The 22,880-nt window shown below is 33.7% G+C and overlaps 3 protein-coding genes across 6 annotated transcripts in view; 1 reads left to right on the top strand and 2 right to left on the bottom strand.

Annotated features, from left to right (window-relative positions):
• The window catches only part of arhgap33 (Rho GTPase activating protein 33), a 97,044-nt gene extending 81,863 nt beyond the window's left edge, over positions 1-15,181 (bottom strand). For both annotated transcript variants that reach the window (XM_082150590.1, XM_082150597.1), the window contains exon 1: positions 15,176-15,181. The gene's annotated coding sequence lies outside the window, so the exon portion shown is untranslated. The remainder of the gene's footprint in view (positions 1-15,175) is intronic.
• cd22 (cd22 molecule) lies at positions 704-9,085 on the top strand. The gene is made up of 8 exons (XM_082150773.1): positions 704-1,002; positions 1,927-2,295; positions 2,471-2,737; positions 6,143-6,412; positions 6,661-6,754; positions 7,156-7,195; positions 7,481-7,602; positions 8,749-9,085. The coding sequence occupies exons 1-8, from the start codon at positions 909-911 to the stop codon at positions 8,810-8,812; spliced, it is 1,320 nt and encodes a 439-aa protein (XP_082006899.1). The 5' UTR covers positions 704-908; the 3' UTR covers positions 8,813-9,085.
• LOC309484400 (neural cell adhesion molecule 1-like) lies at positions 8,856-22,623 on the bottom strand. Of its 3 annotated transcripts, none has more exons than XM_082150712.1 (16): positions 22,045-22,614; positions 20,917-20,988; positions 20,055-20,252; positions 19,778-19,960; positions 18,263-18,406; positions 18,054-18,171; positions 17,094-17,248; positions 16,211-16,344; positions 15,796-15,913; positions 14,493-14,660; positions 14,288-14,407; positions 12,486-12,613; positions 12,222-12,387; positions 11,927-12,122; positions 10,796-10,921; positions 8,856-9,965 (listed from the first exon to the last, which is right to left on the bottom strand). In XM_082150712.1, the coding sequence occupies exons 1-16, from the start codon at positions 22,094-22,096 to the stop codon at positions 9,926-9,928; spliced, it is 2,118 nt and encodes a 705-aa protein (XP_082006838.1). In that variant the 5' UTR covers positions 22,097-22,614; the 3' UTR covers positions 8,856-9,925. The 3 variants fall into 3 exon arrangements, with proteins under 3 accessions (XP_082006838.1, XP_082006839.1, XP_082006840.1); XM_082150713.1 differs by having other exon boundaries at positions 19,823-19,960; positions 22,045-22,608; XM_082150714.1 differs by lacking the exon at positions 10,796-10,921 and having other exon boundaries at positions 22,045-22,623.
• Positions 22,624-22,880: the final 257 nt, after the last annotated feature.

The following is a 22,880-nucleotide window of genomic DNA, read 5'->3' as shown; positions in this document are numbered from 1 at the left end:
CCTTTTGATTGACAGCGATTTCATACAATAAAAGGTCGCTAATGCTGAAGCTGTTCGAGCTCAGTCCCCTCGCGGATTTTTTAAATGTAGTTGAAAGACAAACTGCTGCAACCTATTTCTTGGTATTTGCTCGTCGAAATTGCTAGCCAATTTTCATAATACATTTCGCACAATTATACATACCTTTATTATATTATTACTTATTATATTTTTTTTACATTATTACATAATTATATAAAAAAATATATATTAGTAGTAGGCCTAGTAGTATTTATATTATTATTTATACCTTTATTATATTATTACATTTATACAATTATACCTAACTCTGCTAGCCATTGAGAGGACACTGGTCAAGTCACTGGAAAAGATGCCTAGTTGGTACGTCAGGGTCACAGAGCATTTTCTTGAAAAGGAATGTAGCCATAATGTATACATAAATGGACAATTTTTATGATGTAGGCTGAAAATGAGCTTCCCCTCTTTGAAAGCCACCACTGAATCTGGGGATTCCATGCTCTTCTCAGTTTGTGGTTCATTCCCCTTTCAAAGACAAAAAAATGAAATATTGTGGGCAAAACTGTGAATAACTTTCACTGACTTCCATCAGCGCTTATTGAATTATTGCATCATCAGCATGAGCATTTCCTGTTTGAGTTCCTGTTTAATTTATTTTAAGTGTAAAAATCAACTGCAGAAACTGTTTCACTAAAGAAAGAATAATGAACATTGGCTCTGCCAGTCATGCTTTAAATCTAACAGTATTTTAAAAAATAATTTTAAGCATAAAATAATGGAATAAAAGTACAAGCACTGATTTAAAGACGTTTTCACCATTGAACAAGGATATCCGTTTATTGATGCAAGCTTAAGTATATTAGGCCTGTCGTGGGGAAATACTGAAGCTTATGCATCTAAAGAAGCAAGTGATTTCTAAGACAAAACCTCTGAAGGGACAACACATGTTTTTCATCAGCATATTACTGCAGCTGCCTCTATCAGGTGAGTTATTGTTTTATTTGAGTAGTTTTAAATATATATATTATTGACTAAAATTGTCTTTTCTCGATCTTTTTGACTCCAAGACAAAAGTTGCTAAGATATTTCTTCTGTAATGTCAAAACTGCTGTTTTCAAACTTTTTTATTTACATAAACTAGGAGATACTGATAAATGACCGGAAATATCATGTAAATTCTTTGCACTGTAAAAAATAATTGCTGTGGTTATTTATCACAACTTAAAATTCAACATTAGAATAAGAAATAATGCGTTGTTTCAACTTTAAAAAGTATGTGTTCATGCTTGACTTAAAATATTAAGTTCAGTTAACTTTAGTTTAGTTTAGTTGGATATTTAAGTTATCTCAACAAATTTTAAGTTGTTATAACTAATTGCCGCCACATTTTTTGGAGTGTGGTGGGGAAAGAGTTAATCGATTATTACTTTCGTTAACACTTTAGTTTAGGGTCCAATTCTCACTATTAAGCAGTTGCTTATTAGCATGCATATTATTAGGATATTGGCTGTTTATTAAAGCCCATAAAAGGTGTGAACCCTAATTTTTTAAAATTATTTATAATTATTTTTCATGGGCTTGGAAAAAAATCTGTAGATATATGAGGATATTTTTCTTTGAAAATTATAGCATACAGATTTCCCAAGCCCATGAAACACTGGGTCTTTAAAAAAAAAAAGACATATGTTGAAAGAACAATCTAAAATATGAAACAAGTCTTGATTTTGTAGCTGTTTTAGCTTATTATAAAGCAATTTGAAATCATTTTGTGGCTCCCTTGGAAGTGTGCTGACTGCTGAGTTTGCTACTGTACTTTTTTGGTCAGATATGATCATTTATTGTCTGTTTGAATCATCCGGAGCAATGATTAGAGCAATGCTGATGTGTGTTTTTATGTGTGTGTTTCAGCTGTTTCGGCTTCATGGTCAGTTTCATACAAACCTCGTTCCATGTGTGTTTTCGAAAGATCATCTGTGGATTTCACCTGCTCATTTGATTATCCATATTTAAACACACTTAAAACAACAAAATGGTTCAAACCAAAATATTATCAGAAACAAGACGGATCACAGGAGGGAATATTTGTCTATCACTCAATGGCGTCAGAGATTGACCAACTGTACAAAGACAGAACAGTGTATGCAAACCAACACAAAAACTGCTCCTTGCAATTACACAATGTCTCCAAAAGTGACAGAGGAAAATATTTCTTTCGCCTCGAAACTAATTTTCTTGGAAAGTTTACTGGACCGGGTGGCATATACCTTGACATAGCAGGTATGAAAGATCCTTTTTTTTTTATACAAATAAAAACCAATTTCATGAGCTAAATTCTGCCGGTCCACCACTACAGACCAGGATGGTATCTGATGCTGGTTTAGCACTGGTGACCATTAAATATTTTTTTAAACCAGTATGGTTACATTTCATTAATCTACACCACTTTTAACAGTTCTACCTTTCAGAGTAACAGTGACAATGCAAAAGGAGAATGGACACATTCATGAAGGAGACTCTGTGACACTGAGATGCAGCACAGAAACCTGTACCCCGCAACAAGGGCCGTTTGCCTGGTATAAAAACCAGCTTCTTCTTCCACAAGCCACTGAGAATGAGCTCCAAATCTCTTCTGTCTCTCACAATGATTTTGGCAACTACTCCTGTGGTCTGAGGAACAGCAGCATAACTTCAGCAGATGAAATATTGCTTGATGTGAGATGTAAGTTTACATTTAAACTATAAGGCTATTGTTATGTAAAAGCACATCCTGGGTTGGTTTGTTCAAAAACCTAGTAAGCTGCCTAAGTAGTATTTAAAGGCACTGACACACTCCTGATGCAAAGACTGTTCCGAACATACAAGTTTGGGGTCAGTAAGATTTAGTTTAAAAGAAATGGCTACATTTATTTAACAATAATAACATTAAATTGATCAATATTGACAGAAAAGGCTTTTATAATGTTACAAATGATTTCCAATGGACCAATTGGAGTAGACGTCACAGTTACGTCACTGCAGTTCGCGCACACTTCACTATGGTGGCAGAAAAACAGTGGTAACAAGTGTGGAAGGAAACGGGCGAGGAATAGGGAAACACTGTCTTGGTGAGCCTTTGGACGTAAGAATCAGAATGCAAAATGTATGGTCTTTATCATAGATATCATATAATAAAGGCTAGATGTCTCGTCCGCGCTGCTGGCCAATGGAGGTCGACGTCCGCACACGGCGGCCATCTTGCCACAGGGAGCTCGCTCACTCGTAACATTGTGTTAATGTTGCATGTACTTTTTAAATAACCATAACTTGCTCAATTTTCTACCGATTTTCAAACGGTTTGTTTTTTTATAAACGTCAGAGATGTAGTTATGACACTGCATACTTATCAATAAATATAATATATTTAAACATGTTCAAGCATCCAGAATTATAGCCACGTTAATAATGTTTGTAAGAAACCAAACCGTTTGTAAATCCGTCAAGATTTCAGCGAGATAATAGGATTTGTGTTCGTGCTGATCACTCACCTTACTTCAGATACCACAGAGCTCGCCAGAAAGCTTCCCTGTGACAAGATGGCCGCCGGTGTGATGCCGTTCGAGACTCCGCCTTAAGACATCTTATGGCAAGCCGTTTTAACATTTAATCATTTAAACCGACTAGTCTCTATTTTCATGCTACTAGTACTTATTTTTTAGATACTAGTATCTATTCCATTAAGTACTAGTACTTATTCAGTAGCTACTAGTGCTTATTCTTTAGGTACTAGTGCCTATTCTTTAGATACTAGTGCTTATTCTTTAGGTACTAGTACTTATTCAATAGATACTAGTACTTATTCATTAGATACTAGTACTTATTCATTAGATACTAGTACCTATTAAATAGATACTAGTACTTATTCATTAGATACTAGTACTTATTCATTAGATACTAGTTCTTATTTATTAGATACTAGTACTTATTCATTAGTTACTAGTACTTATTATTAGATACTAGTACTTATTCATTAGATACTAGTACCTATTAAATAGATACTAGTACTTATTCATTAGATACTAGTACTTATTCCAGTAGTGACTGGTAACTATTCTTTTGTTACTAGTAACAAATAAAAAAAATTGCCATTGACTTCTATGGGGATCTGTCATTCAGATATCAACTATTCAGTTCTGACTAGTATCTATTCCAATTGTGACTAGTACATATATATTAGATACTAGTAGTTATTTATTAGGTACTAGTACTTATTTTTTAGATACTAGTAACTATTACTAGATACTAGGATGTATTCAATAAATACTAGTACTAAGTCATTAGATACTAGTACTTATTCAATAGATACTAGTACTTATTCATTAGATACTAGTACTTATTCATTAGATACTAGTACCTATTAATTAGATACTAGTACTTATAAATTAGCTACTAGTACTTATTGAATAGATACTAGTAACTATTTATTAGATACTAGTATTTATTCCAAATGTTACTAGTAAGATTTTGGATTTTACTAGTAAGATTTTTAATTGAACTATCCAGTGGCCGTTCTGACTAGTCATAACATAAGACGAGTAAAAAAGCAGTTGTGACTAGTAAAATAAAAAATCTTACTAGTAACATTCGGAATAAATACTAGTATCTAATAAATGGGTACTAGTATCTATTGAATAAGTACTAGTAGCTAATGAATAAGTACTAGTATCTATTGAATAAGTACTAGTATCTAATGAATAAGTACTAGTATCTAATGAATAAGTACTAGTATCTATTGAATAAGTACTAGTATCTAATGAATAAGTACTAGTATCTATTTAATAGGTACTAGTATCTATTTAATAGGTACTAGTATCTAATGACTTAGTACTAGTGTTTATTGAATACATACTAGTATCTAGTAATAGTTACTAATATCTAAAAAATAAGTACTAGTACCTAATAAATAACTACTAGTATCTAATATATATGTACTAGTCACAATTGGAATACATACTAGTCAGAACTGAATAGTTGATATCTGAATGACAGATCCCCATAGAAGTCAATGGCAAAAAAAATTATTTGTTACTAGTAACAAAAGAATAGTTACTAGTCACTATTGGAATAAGTACTAGTATCTAATGAATAAGTACTAGTATCTATTTAATAGGTACTAGTATCTAATGAATAAGTACTAGTATCTATTTAATAGGTACTAGTATCTAATGAATAAGTACTAGTATCTAATAATAAGTACTAGTAACTAATGAATAAGTACTAGTATCTAATAAATAAGAACTAGTATCTAATGAATAAGTACTAGTATCTAATGAATAAGTACTAGTATCTATTTAATAGGTACTAGTATCTAATGAATAAGTACTAGTATCTAATGAATAAGTACTAGTATCTAAAGAATAGGCACTAGTACCTAAAGAATAGACACTATAGTAGCTAATGAATAAGTACTAGTACTTAATGGAATAGATACTAGTATCTAAAAAATAAGTACTAGTAGCATGAAAATAGAGACTAGTCGGTTTAAATGATTAAATGTTAAAACGGCTTTCCATAGACATCTAGCCTTATATGGATATCTATGGTCTTTATCTTATAGAATACCATCGTCGAAGACGCCATTTGAAGCTAAACATTAAATGGACAGACTGGACTGACGAAACGTGTGACAATTAGCCTACTATTAAAGCATGAATTTTATGTAATCAATCGATCTACCAAATATTTAAACCTATAACATTTTTAATCTCACAATTCTGACTTTTTCCTCACAATTACAAGTTTATATCTCACAATTCTGAGAAAAAAAGTAAAAATTGCAAGATTAAAAATATTTTTAATATATATTTCGTGGCTCCGCCTACAAAACACGTCATTGCTGTTTACAAATGTAGCTTGTAAAATCGGGCACTTGGGAGGTTCCATGGCAGCCTTTTAGGTTTGGGAATAGAGCAACTGCTACTGACCACTATTTCACTAGTTATATAATGATTTTTAAAAAATGAAGAAATTGATAGATTTCACTAACCCATAATTATGTCACAATAATTTAGGCAACATCTCATTTCAACATGCACCAAATATTTCAAAGTTCTCTTACAAATACAGATCCCGTTGCTTCTCCCCACAGATAGCCCGAAGAATGTTGAAATAACCATTTTGACATCTGGAAAGATGGAACAAGGAAACTCACTGACTCTGATCTGTAAGAGCAACGCCAATCCTGCAGTGACAAACTACACATGGTTTAAGATCAGAGATGCAAACATCTCTTCTATAGGATTTGATTGTGAATTCTCCATCAAAGCTGCCAGTCAGAAGGATGATGGACAGTACTTCTGCACAGCCAAAAATGACATGGGTTCTCAAACCTCTACAATCATAACACTGAAAGTCGAAGGTAATATATTTCATTCATAAAGAAAGAAAGGAAGTCTTAGGTTGTTTGGAAGTAAATACTAGCTTAATGCTGTATACTGGATACTCCCTGCTATTTATATATATATATATTTTTTTTTAAATCATGTGAGGGGTGTCCAGAAACTTGTTTTCCATTTTAAAATGTAATTTTGAGTAAAAAATAATGTCAAAAACAGTGACTTTGGTGACCGTTTACCCAAACCTTTTTTTGTTTGTTTGTTTCAATAGTGCCTACTAGTAATCGACATTTCTTGCTGACTGCAACAGCTGTGTGTTTCTTTGTAATAGCTGTACTGTTAGTCCTCTTTGGTCTTATTATAAGGTGAGTGGATAAACAGTATGTTGAAATTCTAAGAGAACATGCTGTTCATATGTGTTAAACTGATTGCATGAGTTTGTATACTTTGTGGAAATTACACTACATATTACACAAGCCCCGCTGTGATCATCACTTTCCATCATCATTTACTGCATTCAGTTTTGCACTGCTGGTTATCTTAATCGGTGTGGCAGTCAAGCATGCAATCGTCTTACGCAATGTCTTGCACAATAGCATAATACTAACCGATTTACGTAAATCATTGTTGCTTAATCTTGTGACTAGGATGTGGTATTCTGGTCATCTTGAATTATTAACAACTAATAATATAATAACTTATCTTAATTGTATGGATTTTGAAGGCAAACACATCATGTATTGTAAGTCTGTTCACATATTTACAGGAGGAAACAGATTACACCAAAGAAGCTGGACACAGAACAGGTATTAAATCACATGAACAATGCATCTGATTTTAAACAAGCAAGATGCCTCTGCACTTGTAAATATGGTTACACTTTAATTCGACAGTCCAATGACTGTCTTAAAGAGTTAAGTTAACATGTAGGCTAGTTGAAAAGTTAGTTATAGTCAGTAGAATGTCTGTTGGGGAGCATCGAAATAAGTCTACTAATACTCTACTGAGAGTAAGTTGGCATGTATAGGTCGAAGAATGTCTAAAGTGGACTATCGAAATGAATAAATATCTACGGTTTTATATTTGATCAGACACCAGCAGTCACTGTCACAGAGGATATCTATGAGAACCTGAGACAATCACCCGAGTCTGAAGAAAGCCATACCAACCTGATATATGCAGATCTAAAGCTTCCTTCATCAAACTCAGAAAGGTAATGAATAAAATGTCTCTTTACCAGCCTGATGATGATTGTTTGTGGAGGGAAATCTGTGGAATTAATATAAAACCCCTTGAATTGGCTGTGTTGACATATTCCCTGCTGAAACAGCAAGTGCGGTCAGACATCAAAGGAACATCAATGGGTTTATAATATATTTATACACTACCCTTCAAAAGTTTGGGGTCAGTAAGATTTTTTTAATGTTTTTAAAAGAAGTATCTTCTGCTCACCAAGGCTGCATTTATTTGATTAAAAATACAAACAAAAACAGTAATATTGTGAAATATTATTCCAATTAATCCTATGTGAATATACAGTAAAGTGTAATTTATTCCTGTGATCAAAGCTGAATTTTCAGCATCATTACTCCAGTCTTCAGTGTCACATGATCCTTCAGAAATCATTCTAATATGATGATTTGATGCTCAAGAAACATTTATGATTATTATCAATGTTGAAAACAGTTATTTACATTTTTATTTCATGATGCTATGATGAATAGAAAGTTCAAAAGAACAGCATTTATCTGAAATCTAAAGCTTTTGTAACATTAAACACTACCGTTCAAAAGTTTGGGGTCAGTAAGAATTTTGGGTGGGGGGGGGGGGGGGAATTAATCAATACTTTTATTCATCAAGGATGAGTTAAACTGATCAAAAGTTACAGTAAAGACATTTATAATGTTAGAAAATATTCTATTTTAAATAAATGCTGTTCTTTTGAACTTTCTATTCATCAAAGAATTTTGAAAAAAATTGTACAACTGTTTTCAACATTGACAATAATAATGAATGTTTCTTGAGCATCAAATCATCATATTAGAATGATTTGTGAAGGATCATGTGACACTGAAGACTGGAGTAATAATGCTGAAAATTCAGCTTTGATCACAGGAATAAATTACAGTTTAAAATATATTAAAATAGAAAACAGTCATTTTAAATTGTCATAATATTTAAAAATATTACTGTTTTTTTTTATTGTTTTTTATCAAATAAATGCAGCCTTGGTGAGCAGAAGATACTTCTTTTAAAAACATAAAAAAAATCTTACTGACCCCAAACTTTTGAATGGTAGTGTATGTATAATTTTAAATAAAAAAACTGTCTAATACATATGTTTTTATTGTTTTTTTAGACCACGTTCCAAAACTCAAGAGGGTTACGCCGTGATCTACAGCCTTCTTAGTTACAAAGAGTGACTGAATCTCAGCGCTATGAATAATGAGCTTTAGTAAGCATGTGTTGTCGATATTTCTCTCTTTTTATTTTAAAAGAAATAGTTGTGAATGCATTTACATTGAGTACAAAATCACCATAGGCTCAAACATTAGAATGAGTATAAAAGCATTAAAAAAATAATATATACAATGTACAGTGAAGGTAAAAAAATTATTAATAAATCTATATGTACATCTTTATGCATGCATCTGTATTTACATCCACGATTAACTTCACTTGACCCAAAAAAACAACAACAAAAAAACATACACAGTGTATTTATGTAACAATATATGATTTGGAAATAACACTTAAAAAATTTAATGCAAAGTTATATATATATTAAAATGGTTCATTTTTAAAATACTGTCATCATTTACTCATCCTCATGCCAAACCCTTTAAACTCATTTAATCAAGATTTTATACAAACTACAAGCATAGATTAAATGCGCAATAAATTAACACTAGTGATGCGTCTGCGAAATATTATGCTCCCATTATGACATTCATTTTATTCTTCAAAATATCAACATCATATTATACTTATACTGCATTTATCTGCTCACTATTCAGCTGAAGCAGCATTTGTCATGTACAGCATCTACTGTACTAGATCACACTGATAATGCTTTCAACATCCTACATTTAATAACAAGCATAATCTAAATCTGGAACGTGTTCCTGCAAATAACAGTCGTCTTCATGATGTTTATATATTTGTTCCAGACTACATCACTTTAAGGTCAAGCGTGCCATTTCTGTGCTCAAATTTTTTTCATCTTTCTGAAAACTCCCCCATCTGTCATTGGTCGGACCAACAGATAGTCCCGCCCAAATCTCACGCTATTGGTTGAGCCAGTCTTGCTATGTTGGGCCCGTCGAGATGCTCAAACAAACACAGCAATGTTTTCATAGCACCACAGAGCCATAGTGTTTAAACCTTCATGGACTACAAATGGATTATGTATAGTATTTTAACACACACAAGAAAGAAAAAAGACACACCCTTAAGCTCACAATCGGATGTCTCGAGATTTGTGTGAAATTTCTTCACTCTGTGAATTTAAATTGTCTCCTGTATAATCTCTTCTTCTACGCCTCTCCTGTTGGATCATCAGATTCTGCTTTCTTCCTACAAAAAAAGAGGGAATATATCATTATTTCTACAGTGCAAATGATACAGAATACAAAAAGCTGCTTTCTGGGTTAATTAGGCAGCTAATTGTTTTACTTTTTTTTTTTTTTCAGGGGGAATTGATAATAGAGAAAAGAATAAAACTTGTGGGACATGGGTTGAAAAATGGCAATATGAGTAAGTTATATCATGGCTTAAAGGAATAGTTCTCCAAAAAAAGAAAATTCTGTGATCATTTACTCATTGTTTACTATTTAATGGTATTTAATGTTTTTTGGATCTGTGCAAACGACACCATTTTCAACTAAAATGAAAATGAAAAGTTTTAAAAACGGGTTTCAAAGTGCAAGTTTTTCAAAACAATACCATTATCATCTCTTTGTAAACTACAAAAATGCAAATTTGTGAAAACAGTGACATCATGCGCATGCATATTACATGTTCATTCTAAAGACAAGTAGTGTTTCTTTACAAAGTGACAGCGCCATCTACTGGCCTGGCAGCAGAATACAGTGTCATTTTCGTGGATCATTTTTACAATGTTGTTGCCTGTACGCAAAAAAGCAAAGGAAAACCTTTTGCATTTTTAGTATATCACTGTCGCGTTAACACACCCTAAAGGAAGACATAAGCTCAGACATATCATCTCCTAAACTAAAGTAAGTCACATGCAGCTTAAGGATGAGTAAATGATGACAAAATGGTAATTTCTGGGTGAATTAGTCCTTTTAGTCTGGTTGCATAACACAAAAACCCACATGCCATTTTTTTTGTGAATGACAGCTTTGATGCCCAGCAGCATTCAGCCCTTTGAGGTTGGCACCTACTCGAATTTGGTAAGAGGCGCTTTGTCACACGTGACCTCTGAATGAACGCCATTCACTGCCCCATTGGGCGCCTGAAGCTTTGGGATGCTGCCTCGTGGAAGCGTTAGACCGCTCAGCTTCATGTCTCTGTATCAAAGGACACATGAGGACTGAAGCTTAGAGCGGTGAAATCACACACAGCAAACAGTAGATCATCCAAACCTCCAAAATTGGACTTAAAGATGAAAAACACTGGAATATTCATTGATTCATGTCAAAAATATAAGAGACACTTACACATATATATTACTTAATATTAAGTGTTAACCATTTTGTTTATATATATATATATATATATATATATATATATATACATGTGTTCATTTAAAATATTCAAAAAGAATCTTTTTTATAGCATTTATTAACCTTTTGTTACTTCAAAATACGTTATAAAGGTATTGTTAAAAATTCATTAATAATTCATTATTATTTATTTATTTATTCAAAAAGAGAATTAGGCTATATATAATTTAACATTAACCAAGATTTGAAAAGACTGCAAAAATATTTTATTCTTCATTGTTAGTTTGTCTTATTACAATACACTTTATATAACCTTAATTATGTCAACCATAATGCTGTGTGTTATCATCATTTCAGTTATAATCAGCTTCAGTTATTTTTGCCATCATCACATAAAATTCCATAACAGTGAGTAAAACAATTAGAATTTAATTATTTTTTACACTAATTCAATTATTTATACTTTTCGGCCAATTTTTGCACGTCTTGGCGTATATATACTGTACATACAGGAATAGTTCACCCAAAAATGAAAATGATGTAAGGACTTTTCCTCACACAAAGCTATCATATAAATTCCGAAGACTTAGGATATAGTGTACAAGTCTTGTAGATTAACTTTATAATTTTATGGTGCTATTTGTCTTTTTTTTTGCATCCACTTTTCTTGTATAAAATTTACAAGAAATCGAGAGACAACATTTTGGGGTGAACTATTCCTTTAAAGAACTATATGCAATCACCATGATCTGTGCAAACAATGGCTCTTTGTAGGAAAACTAGAGTAGAAAAGAACAATTGTATTGTGCATCTCTGCAACACAAACATCGAAGGATGAAGTTATCTTACCCAGTTGAATTACTCGCCTCTTCATCCATCCCTTTAGACTCTGGCATTTTGTGTCCAAATAGTTTACGAGCGAGGAAATTAAGCAGGCCGCAGTGGTTGGTGTAGCAACAGAAAGCATCTACTGATACTATCAACACCAAGAAGATGAACATTACTATTCCCACCACACCACCTTTCCCAAGCATCGGCTGACTGACTGCAAGAGAAAGAACGGGGAATCAGTTGATTTCACTGAAGAGTTTGCATTTAAGCATATAATACATAATAATATTTGGCTCGCTCTAATCAATCCTACCAGGCTGTGGGACGGTGAAGTTAACTTTGGCAGAGCTGGAGGAGCCGTTGTGGTTTACTGCATAAACTTCCATTTGATATTCAGCGTTGTACTGGAGATCATGGAGCTGGATTCTGCTGGAGTTTCCAGGAATTTCTTTTTCAGTCCATTCCTCATTCTCCTTGTTCTATTCGAAATGGCACATTTTACACTGATATAAGGCTTGTACTTCACATATTTAATTTGAAAAAACATGAAAGATACGATGAAGTGATTCGGACTGACCCCTTTGTAGCGTACAACGTAGTGTAGGATGGGAGAGCCTCCGTCTTTCAGCTGTTTAATGGGGATGGAGACGGAGTTCTTCTCCAACTTCTTCTCGTTCAGAGAGAGAACGGGGCTGTCGGGTTCCCCTAAATGAGGGAGAGAAGAAACATCAGATGAGAACAAAGAAACAGTGTAACGGGTTGATCTTAGGGCTGGGTGGATTTTCATCATGATATTTTCAACTTTATTTTGACAATATTTGATGTACACTAACATTCTAAAGTTTGGGGTTGGTAAGATTTTTTTAAAATGTTTTTGTAAGCCTGTTATGCTCACCAAGGCTGCATTTATTTGATCAAAAATACAGTAAAAACAGTAATATTGTGAAATATTATTATCATTTAAAATAACTGATTTCTATTTGATTATATTTTAAAATGTAATTTATTCCTGTGATCTAAAGCTTTTATTTTAATTTTTTTTTATTATCATTATTCAGTGTCACATGATCCTTTAGAAATCATTCTAATATGCTGATTGCATATGCTGATTAATATGCAAGAAACATTACATTATCAATGTTAAAAAAGGGATTTTGCTGCTTAATATTTTGTGGAAACAGTGATACAAATTTTCAGGATTCTTTGGCGAATAGAAAGTTCAATAGAACAGTATTTAATTGAAAAAGAAATCGATAGTAGTTACATTATCAATGTTTTTGCAGTCACTTCTGATCAATTTAATGCATCCTAATGCAGCTGAATAAAAGTCTTCATTTCTTTTTTAAAAAATCCTAATGACCCCAAACTTTTGAACAGTAGTGTATATATTGATATTTATGAATTTGCTCTTAAACAGCTAATTTCTTAAACTATTTAAAATGTTTAATTTAATATCTAAAATACAGTAAAAATCTACTGTAGATTTTACATACTAATTCACTTAATAAAAACAAGGAAGACTAGCGTGAAGAATGAATCACTGAATCAGTGTTTTGAACCACTGAACTGAAATGGACAGTGTGAACTGATTCACAGAAATGAATCAAGCTTACAAACTCTCACACTGTTTTTTTTTTAAGTTTAAAGGAAATTATTGTAATATTTTCACAAACTAGTCATGGGGAAATAAACAGAACATTAAGATCAATGTGAATATTAGTTATATTAAGTTATTAGGGTATGTCAGTGTCACACTTAAGTAATTGACAATCCAGTGGATAAGCTCCAAAATCATTCACTACAGTATAGATGTATGAGTTCAGCCGACCAACACTGATTTCATGCTGAAGGAAACCTGAAGTAGCAATTTTCTACTTTCTTCAGCATTGAAACCATGCAGGTAAACTCATTTTCACACTTCTATATCACAGTAAACAATTAGGCTTGTGTTTTAGCCTATCAACTGGAGATGTATGCATTCAAAATTTTGATTTACCATCTACAAAGGAAGGTCAGAATAAGGCAATGGACGGGCCCCGGGACCAGGAGCAGGTCGTAATGCATGGAGAACGGTCATCGTCAAGCAGGAATGAGAAAGAATGGGCAGCGAAAGCAAATCATGAACATATGTGATGAGCAAACAGGCATTTATGCATGACAAGAATGACAGCATGACATGAAATCAACTGCAATAAAATGTCTTATCATTATTAAAAACTGATGTTGGGACTGTTAATCTGCAGATGTTTTAACATTTTCTGCACTGATTTTGTGGGAAATCTCATTTCATATAAAATTCATAATAGCTATCAACATCAAAAATGGTGGATAAGCAGCAGATGAAGTGAACAGACAGGAGAGAATCCTGCTGATACTCACGTTGGGACTGTGTGACGATCACGTGTTCTGTGGAGAAGTTCCCCTGGTAATGCGAGTTTTTGACCGCGAAACGAACTGAGTACTCTGTGTACGGCTCAAGGCCCTTGAACACCAGGGGATCTACAAATGCAAGTTTTTTCATCACACATTCAAATTTAAAAAAGCATCAAAATATAAACCACACTTCTCATAGTCACTTATTTACTTGTGGGCTTGACGACACTTTGAATCCAGGGTTCTTCGGACGGTTTCTTCCACTGAAGGATGTACTGGGTAATAGAGGACCCTCCATCCTGCACTGATCCCCCCTGGATGAGGACAGAAGATGAGGACCCTGAGGACACACTGAACTCAGCGGGTGTCCCAGGCCAGGCTTGTGAGAGAGAGGGAGAGAAGTTATTAATTAGAAGAAGCAATATAGAAAGCTTATGCCGAAATAAATATATATAAACAAACCAAAGTTTGTTACATCACCATTATCAAATGTTATGCATGATGACAAAAAAACTGTTGTAATCATCAAGGATGCATAGGATAAATGATCTAATCAGTATGTTAAATACCGGTATATAATTTATATTATATAAATCATTATATCTATTCAATTATATCTTTATATCAATTCAAATACCTCCATATCGTAAATTATGCATAATGAAATAAAATCTCTCTCTCTCTCTCTCTCTCACACACACACACAAATATATATATGTGTATATATAAATAAATAAATATATATATATATATATAGAGAGAGAGAGAGAGATAGATATAGATATATTTATTTATATATCTAAATATAAATAAATATATATTAAAAATATATATTTATATTTAAATATATATATATATATACACACACACATATGTGATCACACACACATATATATGTGTGTATATATAAATAAATATATATATATAGAGAGAGAGAGAGAGAGATATAGATATATTAATTTATATATAAATATAAATAAATATATATAAAAAAAATATATTTATATATAAATAAATAAATATAAATATATATATATATACACACACACACACACACACACGTGATCACACACACACACATATATATGTGTGTGTATATATAAATAAATAAATATATATATATATATATATAGAGAGAGATAGATATAGATATATTAATTTATATATAAATATAAATAAATGTATATAAAACAATATATATTTATATATAAATAAATAAATATATATATAAATATAAATATATATATATATACACACACACATATGTGATCACACACACACACACACACACACATATATATATATATATATATATATATATATATATATATATATATATATATATTTATTTATTTATATATATATAAATATATATATATATATTTATTTATATATATATACACACACACACACACACACACATATATGTATATATGTACAGTATATATATATGTATGGTGAAGACAGACTTATTCTTGGAGTTCAAATTCCTGAAGCTGCTAAAAGAGCCTTACTTATCAGCTGGAAGTCCTCAGTGGCTGTGCCCGCCGTATTGCTGGCTATGCAGGAGTACAAGCCACCATCAGAGGGCACTACATTTTCAAGAATCAGCTCAGATCCCTCCACACTCGTCTGCCCACACATGTTCATGCAAACAGGAAAGACAATAAGAGACAGGAAGAAGTAATTAAGACCGAAGAGAAAAGTACTGAGTGTGGGTCACACTTCCTGTAGATACAGAACCCCCCCTCGTCGTCACCACCATCAAAGAAAATTAGAATCCAATTATAATCCATTTCCCATGTATTCCCACTAGTTTAAGACAATATTTGATTGTATTAAACATACTTCCAAAGCCTATTAATAATTTCAGTTTTTTTCAATTGCAAACAACAATAGAAATGGAGCAGCTATTTAGATGTTCCTCACCATTTTTTCTTGGGTGGCCTTCTTGACCCACTGTACGGTTGGAGTTGGATGTCCTGTGGCATTGCAGAGCACAGATCCAGTTTCTCCTGGAATAATGGTCAGCTTGCTTGGATCCAATGTTATAGTTGGACGCTCTGAAAATTATCAATAGAACAAGCAAAAATGAAAATAAATTAATCTTCGAAAGCTAGACCATAAAATAACTAAATACATGAGCCAACTACTGCAGATATGCATTTGTGTATAAAAATCTATTTCCATTATCCTACAATAGTTTTGTTTGGGTCTGGCCTATTGGAAAGTGTCAATGTGATGCTTGCATGGGATCACATTCCCCGTATCTGTGTTTGCAACTATAGTAAACATCTGACTTCATGGGTGAAAAAAAGGTTTCCTTGGAATAAATCTTTGGCTAGACAAAATAAATAAAAAAAGGAAATAAAGCAGAGGGGAAAAAAAACAGTTGAGCCATAAGCAGATAAATTTGCTGCAGATTAAAGTCAACATTCACAACCCATTCATAACCCATTTGATAAAGTGTAAACTGTATAAAGTGAACGGGATATTTTGACTGAAAATATGACGCTGGTCTTGATTTTATCCATCAGGAATTGATTGACTGGATCATAAAAAAAGGGTGTCGCCATCCAAAAAGGCCATTATTTATCATTTTACAACACGAATGGGCTTATTGACAGAGCTTACTGGTCATACAGACCTGAACAATTCATCAAGATCATAAACAGTGACAATTGATATCATGTTGAGCTTTGGTATTGATTAAAAACAAATTATGCAGACCAACTGCCCTCATTCGATGCTTTCAGCCAAGTACAAACACTTTATTCAAAGTTCTGAGTCTTCTACGAGGGCCTTATCTCACCTGAGACATCCAGAATAAACGTGTCGCTATTTTCCCCGATCTTATTGTTAGCCGTGCAGATATACTCTCCAAAATCGCTCCTGGTCACCGCAGAGATGGTGAGCTGACTCTTATCAGTGTTGTATTTGTAACGGGAGTCGTCAAAGGTGGAAGGGCTGAGGGGAGAGATACAGAAACTCTGTCTTTTTGCCACTATTGTTCATTGATACAACACAAATATACTCATGGGAGGACGACTAACAACTCAGAGACAAAAGGAAGCTCCAAATATACAAAAACAGTCTGAGACTAAAAATATGAATAAACACATACAGGCTCTGTTCCAAAACCTAGTGAGCTGCCTTGAGTTTAACATCAGCATGCTGCTAAACTAACAACACCATAGCAATGCTTATGGGTAAAACAGTATTTTTTTTACTAGGCTGAATATAAAAGTTATATCAAAACATAATTAATTATGCAAAAGTTTCTCAGGGAAACGCAAAAGTTTTGCGAGGGAATGTAAAGTTTCTCTGTGTAACGGAAAGGTTTTGCAAGAGAACGCAAAAGCATTGAAATTTTTTGTTTCCTCTCATATTATATTTCTTCTATCACCATGTCCTTTTAGGGGCTCCATTGACGTTCGTACGTCCAAGATTTTTCTTAGACATTTAAAAAAAACTGGATGTTTTAAATCTTTAGAGCACATTAAGAAACAATGTTTTCATAACTTAACATTATGTTATCAACGTTAGGAATGTAAGCAAAACATATTTTTGTTAGCTGGGTTTGATGCTGCCTATGGAGGTACAGAAGCTCACTAGGTTTTGAAATGGAGCCTTAGTAGTCTAGATGGATTATATTCACATATCGTCGACAAACTTTTGATTTCGATAGTAGATATAATATAAAAAGACTGAGACTAAGGATGATAGGTAAGCGTGAAAGAAAAATGATAGCATTATCTCTTGATGTACATACAGTATCCATGTAATATTTGGAGTGGGCACTCCTTTGACCAGGCAGACTATAGTCACACTGGTATTGGGTCCGGCAGACACACTCGTTTTCTCCCGATGAATCAGTACGGTCGGTGGCTCTGGAGAATGGGATATTTAAAGATATTTTAGAGGACATATTCACCCTGGCCACACTAAGAACAAACATGATTAGTTCCTCTACGTCCTCACCATTAACAACAACAGAGACTTGGAGTTCCCTTGTTATGGGGCGTCCCTTGATCTTGCCTTCACATGTGTAGATGCCACGGTCTTCTGGCTGAATTCTCACAATCTGCAGGGATCTATCACTCAGGATTTTGAGATGACCTCGGCCTGTACAAAGAGAAGAAGGATGGTAGAGCATGATCAGTGTCAATGATGCAATCTTACTACTTTAGAATTATGAGGCGAAGCCTTTAAAAGCCCACATGCACACTCTTAAAAGGCCAGCTCACCCAAAATGGAAATTCTGTCATTATTTTGCAACATACCTCATTGGGAAAAAAAAAAGTGCCTCTGCCTACAGTACATTTTTGCAAAACTCAAAAAACATCCCTATCGATATTAATTCACTGCAGTTACACTTGAGGCTGTAAAACACCAACAACTTTTGTTCCCGTTCAGTGTTCACACAAATTATGATTACAGTTAAAGGGACAGTTTACACAAAAATGAAACTTATGTCATTAATTACTCGCCCTCATGTCATTCCAAACCCTTAAGGCTTTCAGTCATCTTCAGAACACAAATGAAGATCTTTTTGATGAAATCTGAGAGCTTTCTGATCCCTCCATTGACAGCTACGCAACTACGTAGCAACATGCTTGAGCTTCTGTTTACCACAACTGATGTGTGTGTTGATGAATGTTTATATGTGAATAAAAGCCTAAATTAAATCTGTTCATCATATAAAGCGATCAAGTCTCTTCAGAAACTTTGGTCTAAACCGCTCAATTAATATGGATCAGTTTTACGATCTCTTTATGAGCTTTTTGAAGCTTCAGTTGCGTAGCTGTCAATGGAGGGACAGAAAGCTCTCAGATTTCATCAAAAAGATCTTCATTTGTGTTCCGAAGATGAACGAAAGTCTTACGGGTTTGGGGCGACATGTGGGTGAGTAATTAATGACAGAATTCTGAACTATCCGTTTAACTATCCTCAAAACACTTTTATCATAGTGCATGATCTTACCACAGAGCATATCCATATGTATGGCTTGCCAAATGTTGCCAGTTTCACATTCATCTGGTTTTGATTCAAACTAAATGTGCTGTTAGCGACACTCACTGTACTTTTCACTTTTGAAAGTGTCACAAAACGTGCAAGAAGACGTCCAAACAAACACCAAAGGAGAAATGTGAGGTGAGCAAATAATGACTGACTTTCCATTTTGGGGTGAATTGTTCCTCTATGGTTGTCAATGGTGGCGTTTACTTGAAATGGGGCAAGACTGAATGTTTCAGAGCTGTTTCTTACGGCCTCATACCCACCAACAGACAGGAAGAAAAAACACTAAACCAAACTGTTCACCGATGTTTCCCCCGAAAACTAGCGAGAAACATCTCTCGATTTGGTTGCAAATCGGTCAGAAAACGAATGCACAGATCCCTCCCACCCCATCATGACTCGTCCACCATCGCCATCCTGCCATTCTGCCAACTACAGGCATCACAGAGAGCTAGGAAGGTGAGGAGACCCCCATACCACATAAATGATAGGAAGAACCTGCAGCATGGCCACCACCCCTACCGTCATCATTCACGATGCGATCGTTCCGAAGCCAGTAGACCTCCACCTCGGGCTTCCCAGAGACGAAGCAGGGAATGGTCACTGTCGCGTTCACCAGAAATTCATGGTAACTCCGTGTGTTTCCAAAGTCCGGTGTTTCTGATTGTAGGACAGAATTTCACATGAGAATCATTATGGAGATTAAGCGCTTGATAGAAAAATAACGGAACATTACGAGTCTTCAGGAACCTACGGTAGACATAAAGCTGGTAGGTCGTCTTCTTAACGTCGTATTCATTTTCAAACGCACAGGTATAGGTTCCACTGTCACCTAACACAATGTTGTTCAAGGTCAGCGTACTCGAGGCCTCATCATTTTTCTTGACTTCATGGCGATCTTCATCAACGTCTTCATTATCTTTCATCCAAGTGATATCTCCCTCTGAATCAGCTGAACCACAGCATATAGAAAGACAGAAAAGAATAGAAAATAACATCTTCTTGGTTATTTTATGACAGTAACATTGTATCTCTGTGATATTAAAAATGTTTCGACTGGTACAGGCTGTTATGTGATATACAGAGGCCCCCAAAATATTTGGACATGTGAAAATGTATTAATGTCAGTGCATTACATACACTGTAAAAAAATGCGACAATATGATCAATAAGTTATGACAACATGTGACAGCGATTTTTATACAAGTTATACAAGATTCAACTCATTTTTTAAAGTCAATTTAATGTAATTTAAGTTGAAATGACTAAAACATCCAAGTTGATTGTACTTAAAAATTTAAGGCAGCTTTTTTTTTTCATTTTTTTTTTTTACAGTGATAACAAAACATCAAACTAAGTGCCATTTATTTTAGAGCAAAAAAATAATGAATGAAAACAAAATTACAAAAATATTGTTGACACTTGAGGAGAACTGATCTACATTCAATAAAAATCATCTTGAGCGCAGCTTAGTTCAAGCTCCCCAAACAGCATCATTTGTTTGCATATGAGTTTGATATTTTGTTAGTCATTAAGACATTTCTAAGTGTGTCCAGATATAATTTGGGGCCATTCTTTGTGTCCGTTAGTCAGTTTTTACAACTAAACGCACCAACCTCTGCACAAGAGCAGAACTTTGCTTCCCACCGTCACATCTGGGTCACTAGAGATGATGTCTACTTTAGCATCTAAAATTAAAGGAAACACATTCCACAAATCATGAACAATCATTTTTACACTTTACATGAGTTTTATCAGTGAAACCATAGAAAAAAAATGTCAAGCCAAAGCACTGTCTTACTGCGTCACAACCACAAATAGCTCTGCTTCTAATATTGGACAGCTGACGAGGAAAAGAGTAAATGGACATTGGAAACGACCGGCTTCCCTTACAAAGCAATATTTCTTCCTGTATAAGTGATCAAAGACAACCAGCTACAAAGAACAGAGCAACAATGTAATGGTTTTCTTTTCAAAGGGAAACATTATCTCTCCTTCACAAGAGAAAGTGTAAGCACATTTATCACTGCATATTATTTCTATTGATTAATCTGTAATTGTTGAAATAATTGTGTTAAATGTAGATTGAGTAATCCATTTTTTAATGCCAATGCCATTTCAACTGAGGCAATTTCCACGGCAAGAGAAATTACATCAATTCAAAAAAAAAATTGTTAAAGACAAATTAATAAATTAATCAACAAACAGGATAAATAGCTAGCTATATTTACATACAAATTTCTGAAAAAATGCTAATTTTTTTTAAAATTTGATTTAATCTAACATTTTCAATACAAATGATGTTGGAAACATTTAACAATGAAGATTAATTATTTAACATTAGTTTATGTATTAACTGACATGAACTATAATGAACAAAACATGAATCTTTGTTAATGTAATTGTTTTTTCATGTTAGTTCACAGTGCATTAAATAATGTTAACAAACACAACTTTTGATTTTAATAATGTATTAGAAAATGTTCAAATTAGCATTAATATAGATTCATAAATGCTGTTCATTCTTGTTCATTCTTCATTAATTTGAACCTTATTGTAAAGTGTTACCATGACATTGTCAGCAAAAAATATGAAAAATAAAAACTGTAATATTAATATTTGCTTTAATTAATATGTAAATAGGTTCCCACATGTTTGGACCCCACTGTATCTAAAAAGCAAGTAAATATGAAACAGAGAAATTAAATTAAACTCAAAGGTTAGGAAAGTAAATCCCGGCTCACCTATTAGTCTTGAGCTTATAAGAAGAAGTCCACACAGTCTGAGTAAAATCATTGTTGCAGTCTTCTCTTCCTGCGCAGTTCTCTTGGAGTCTGACAGACAACGTATCTCCCATGATTTATATGCAATGACAGAGACAGTCAGGAACCTGGTTATCTGGAGGATCTGACCCCCAAACCTAGTCGCGCGCCCATTTCCACTAGACTAGACTATAGCGAGATCATGCGATCATGAACCCTACAGAAAACGCGAACCGCGGTACCGGAGACTATGGAATAATATTCCGGACATTATTCAAAAGTAATTGCAAATTGTATTTGCAATTGTGTTTTCAATTTGTGGACGCATAAAATGTGACATAATCCAAACGCAAATGCAAATCGGGCATTACCGTTTGCATTTTCGTTTAAGCGAACGCACAGTGACGGCCAAATTTAAAATGGAAATGCAAAGTCTGTTTGCAACTGTGTTTCCCATATCTTACCAGTCTTGACCCTGTCATATTTAAATAGCAATTTCAATTACCACGTCTGCTTTTTCACTTTCTCAGCGTCGCGTATGTAACCAGCCAAAACTCAAATGGAATCGCAATTCCCTTAGTATTTCCATTTCCTATGACTTACTTAAGTCATAATTAGCCTAGGCCTACATAAAAAGTTCGAAATAATTTGGCTACTTAATTGATTTCGACTTTTTAATATCATCATAATTATGACATTTAATTAAGTAATCATTTTTTACTTAAAGCTGCAGTCCGTAGCTTTTTTGAGTTAACAATTATCCAAAATAAATTTGAGCAAGTAGCCTACATAACCAGCCAGCGTTCAAAACTCTCTGC

The sequence above is a fragment of the Leuciscus leuciscus genome (assembly GCF_965113295.1).
Source record: "Leuciscus leuciscus genome assembly, chromosome: 20".
NCBI classification, from domain to species: Eukaryota; Metazoa; Chordata; class Actinopteri; order Cypriniformes; family Leuciscidae; genus Leuciscus; species Leuciscus leuciscus.
The sequence above is the reverse complement of the archived record's forward strand: the minus strand, read 5'-3'. Positions and strand labels throughout refer to the sequence as shown.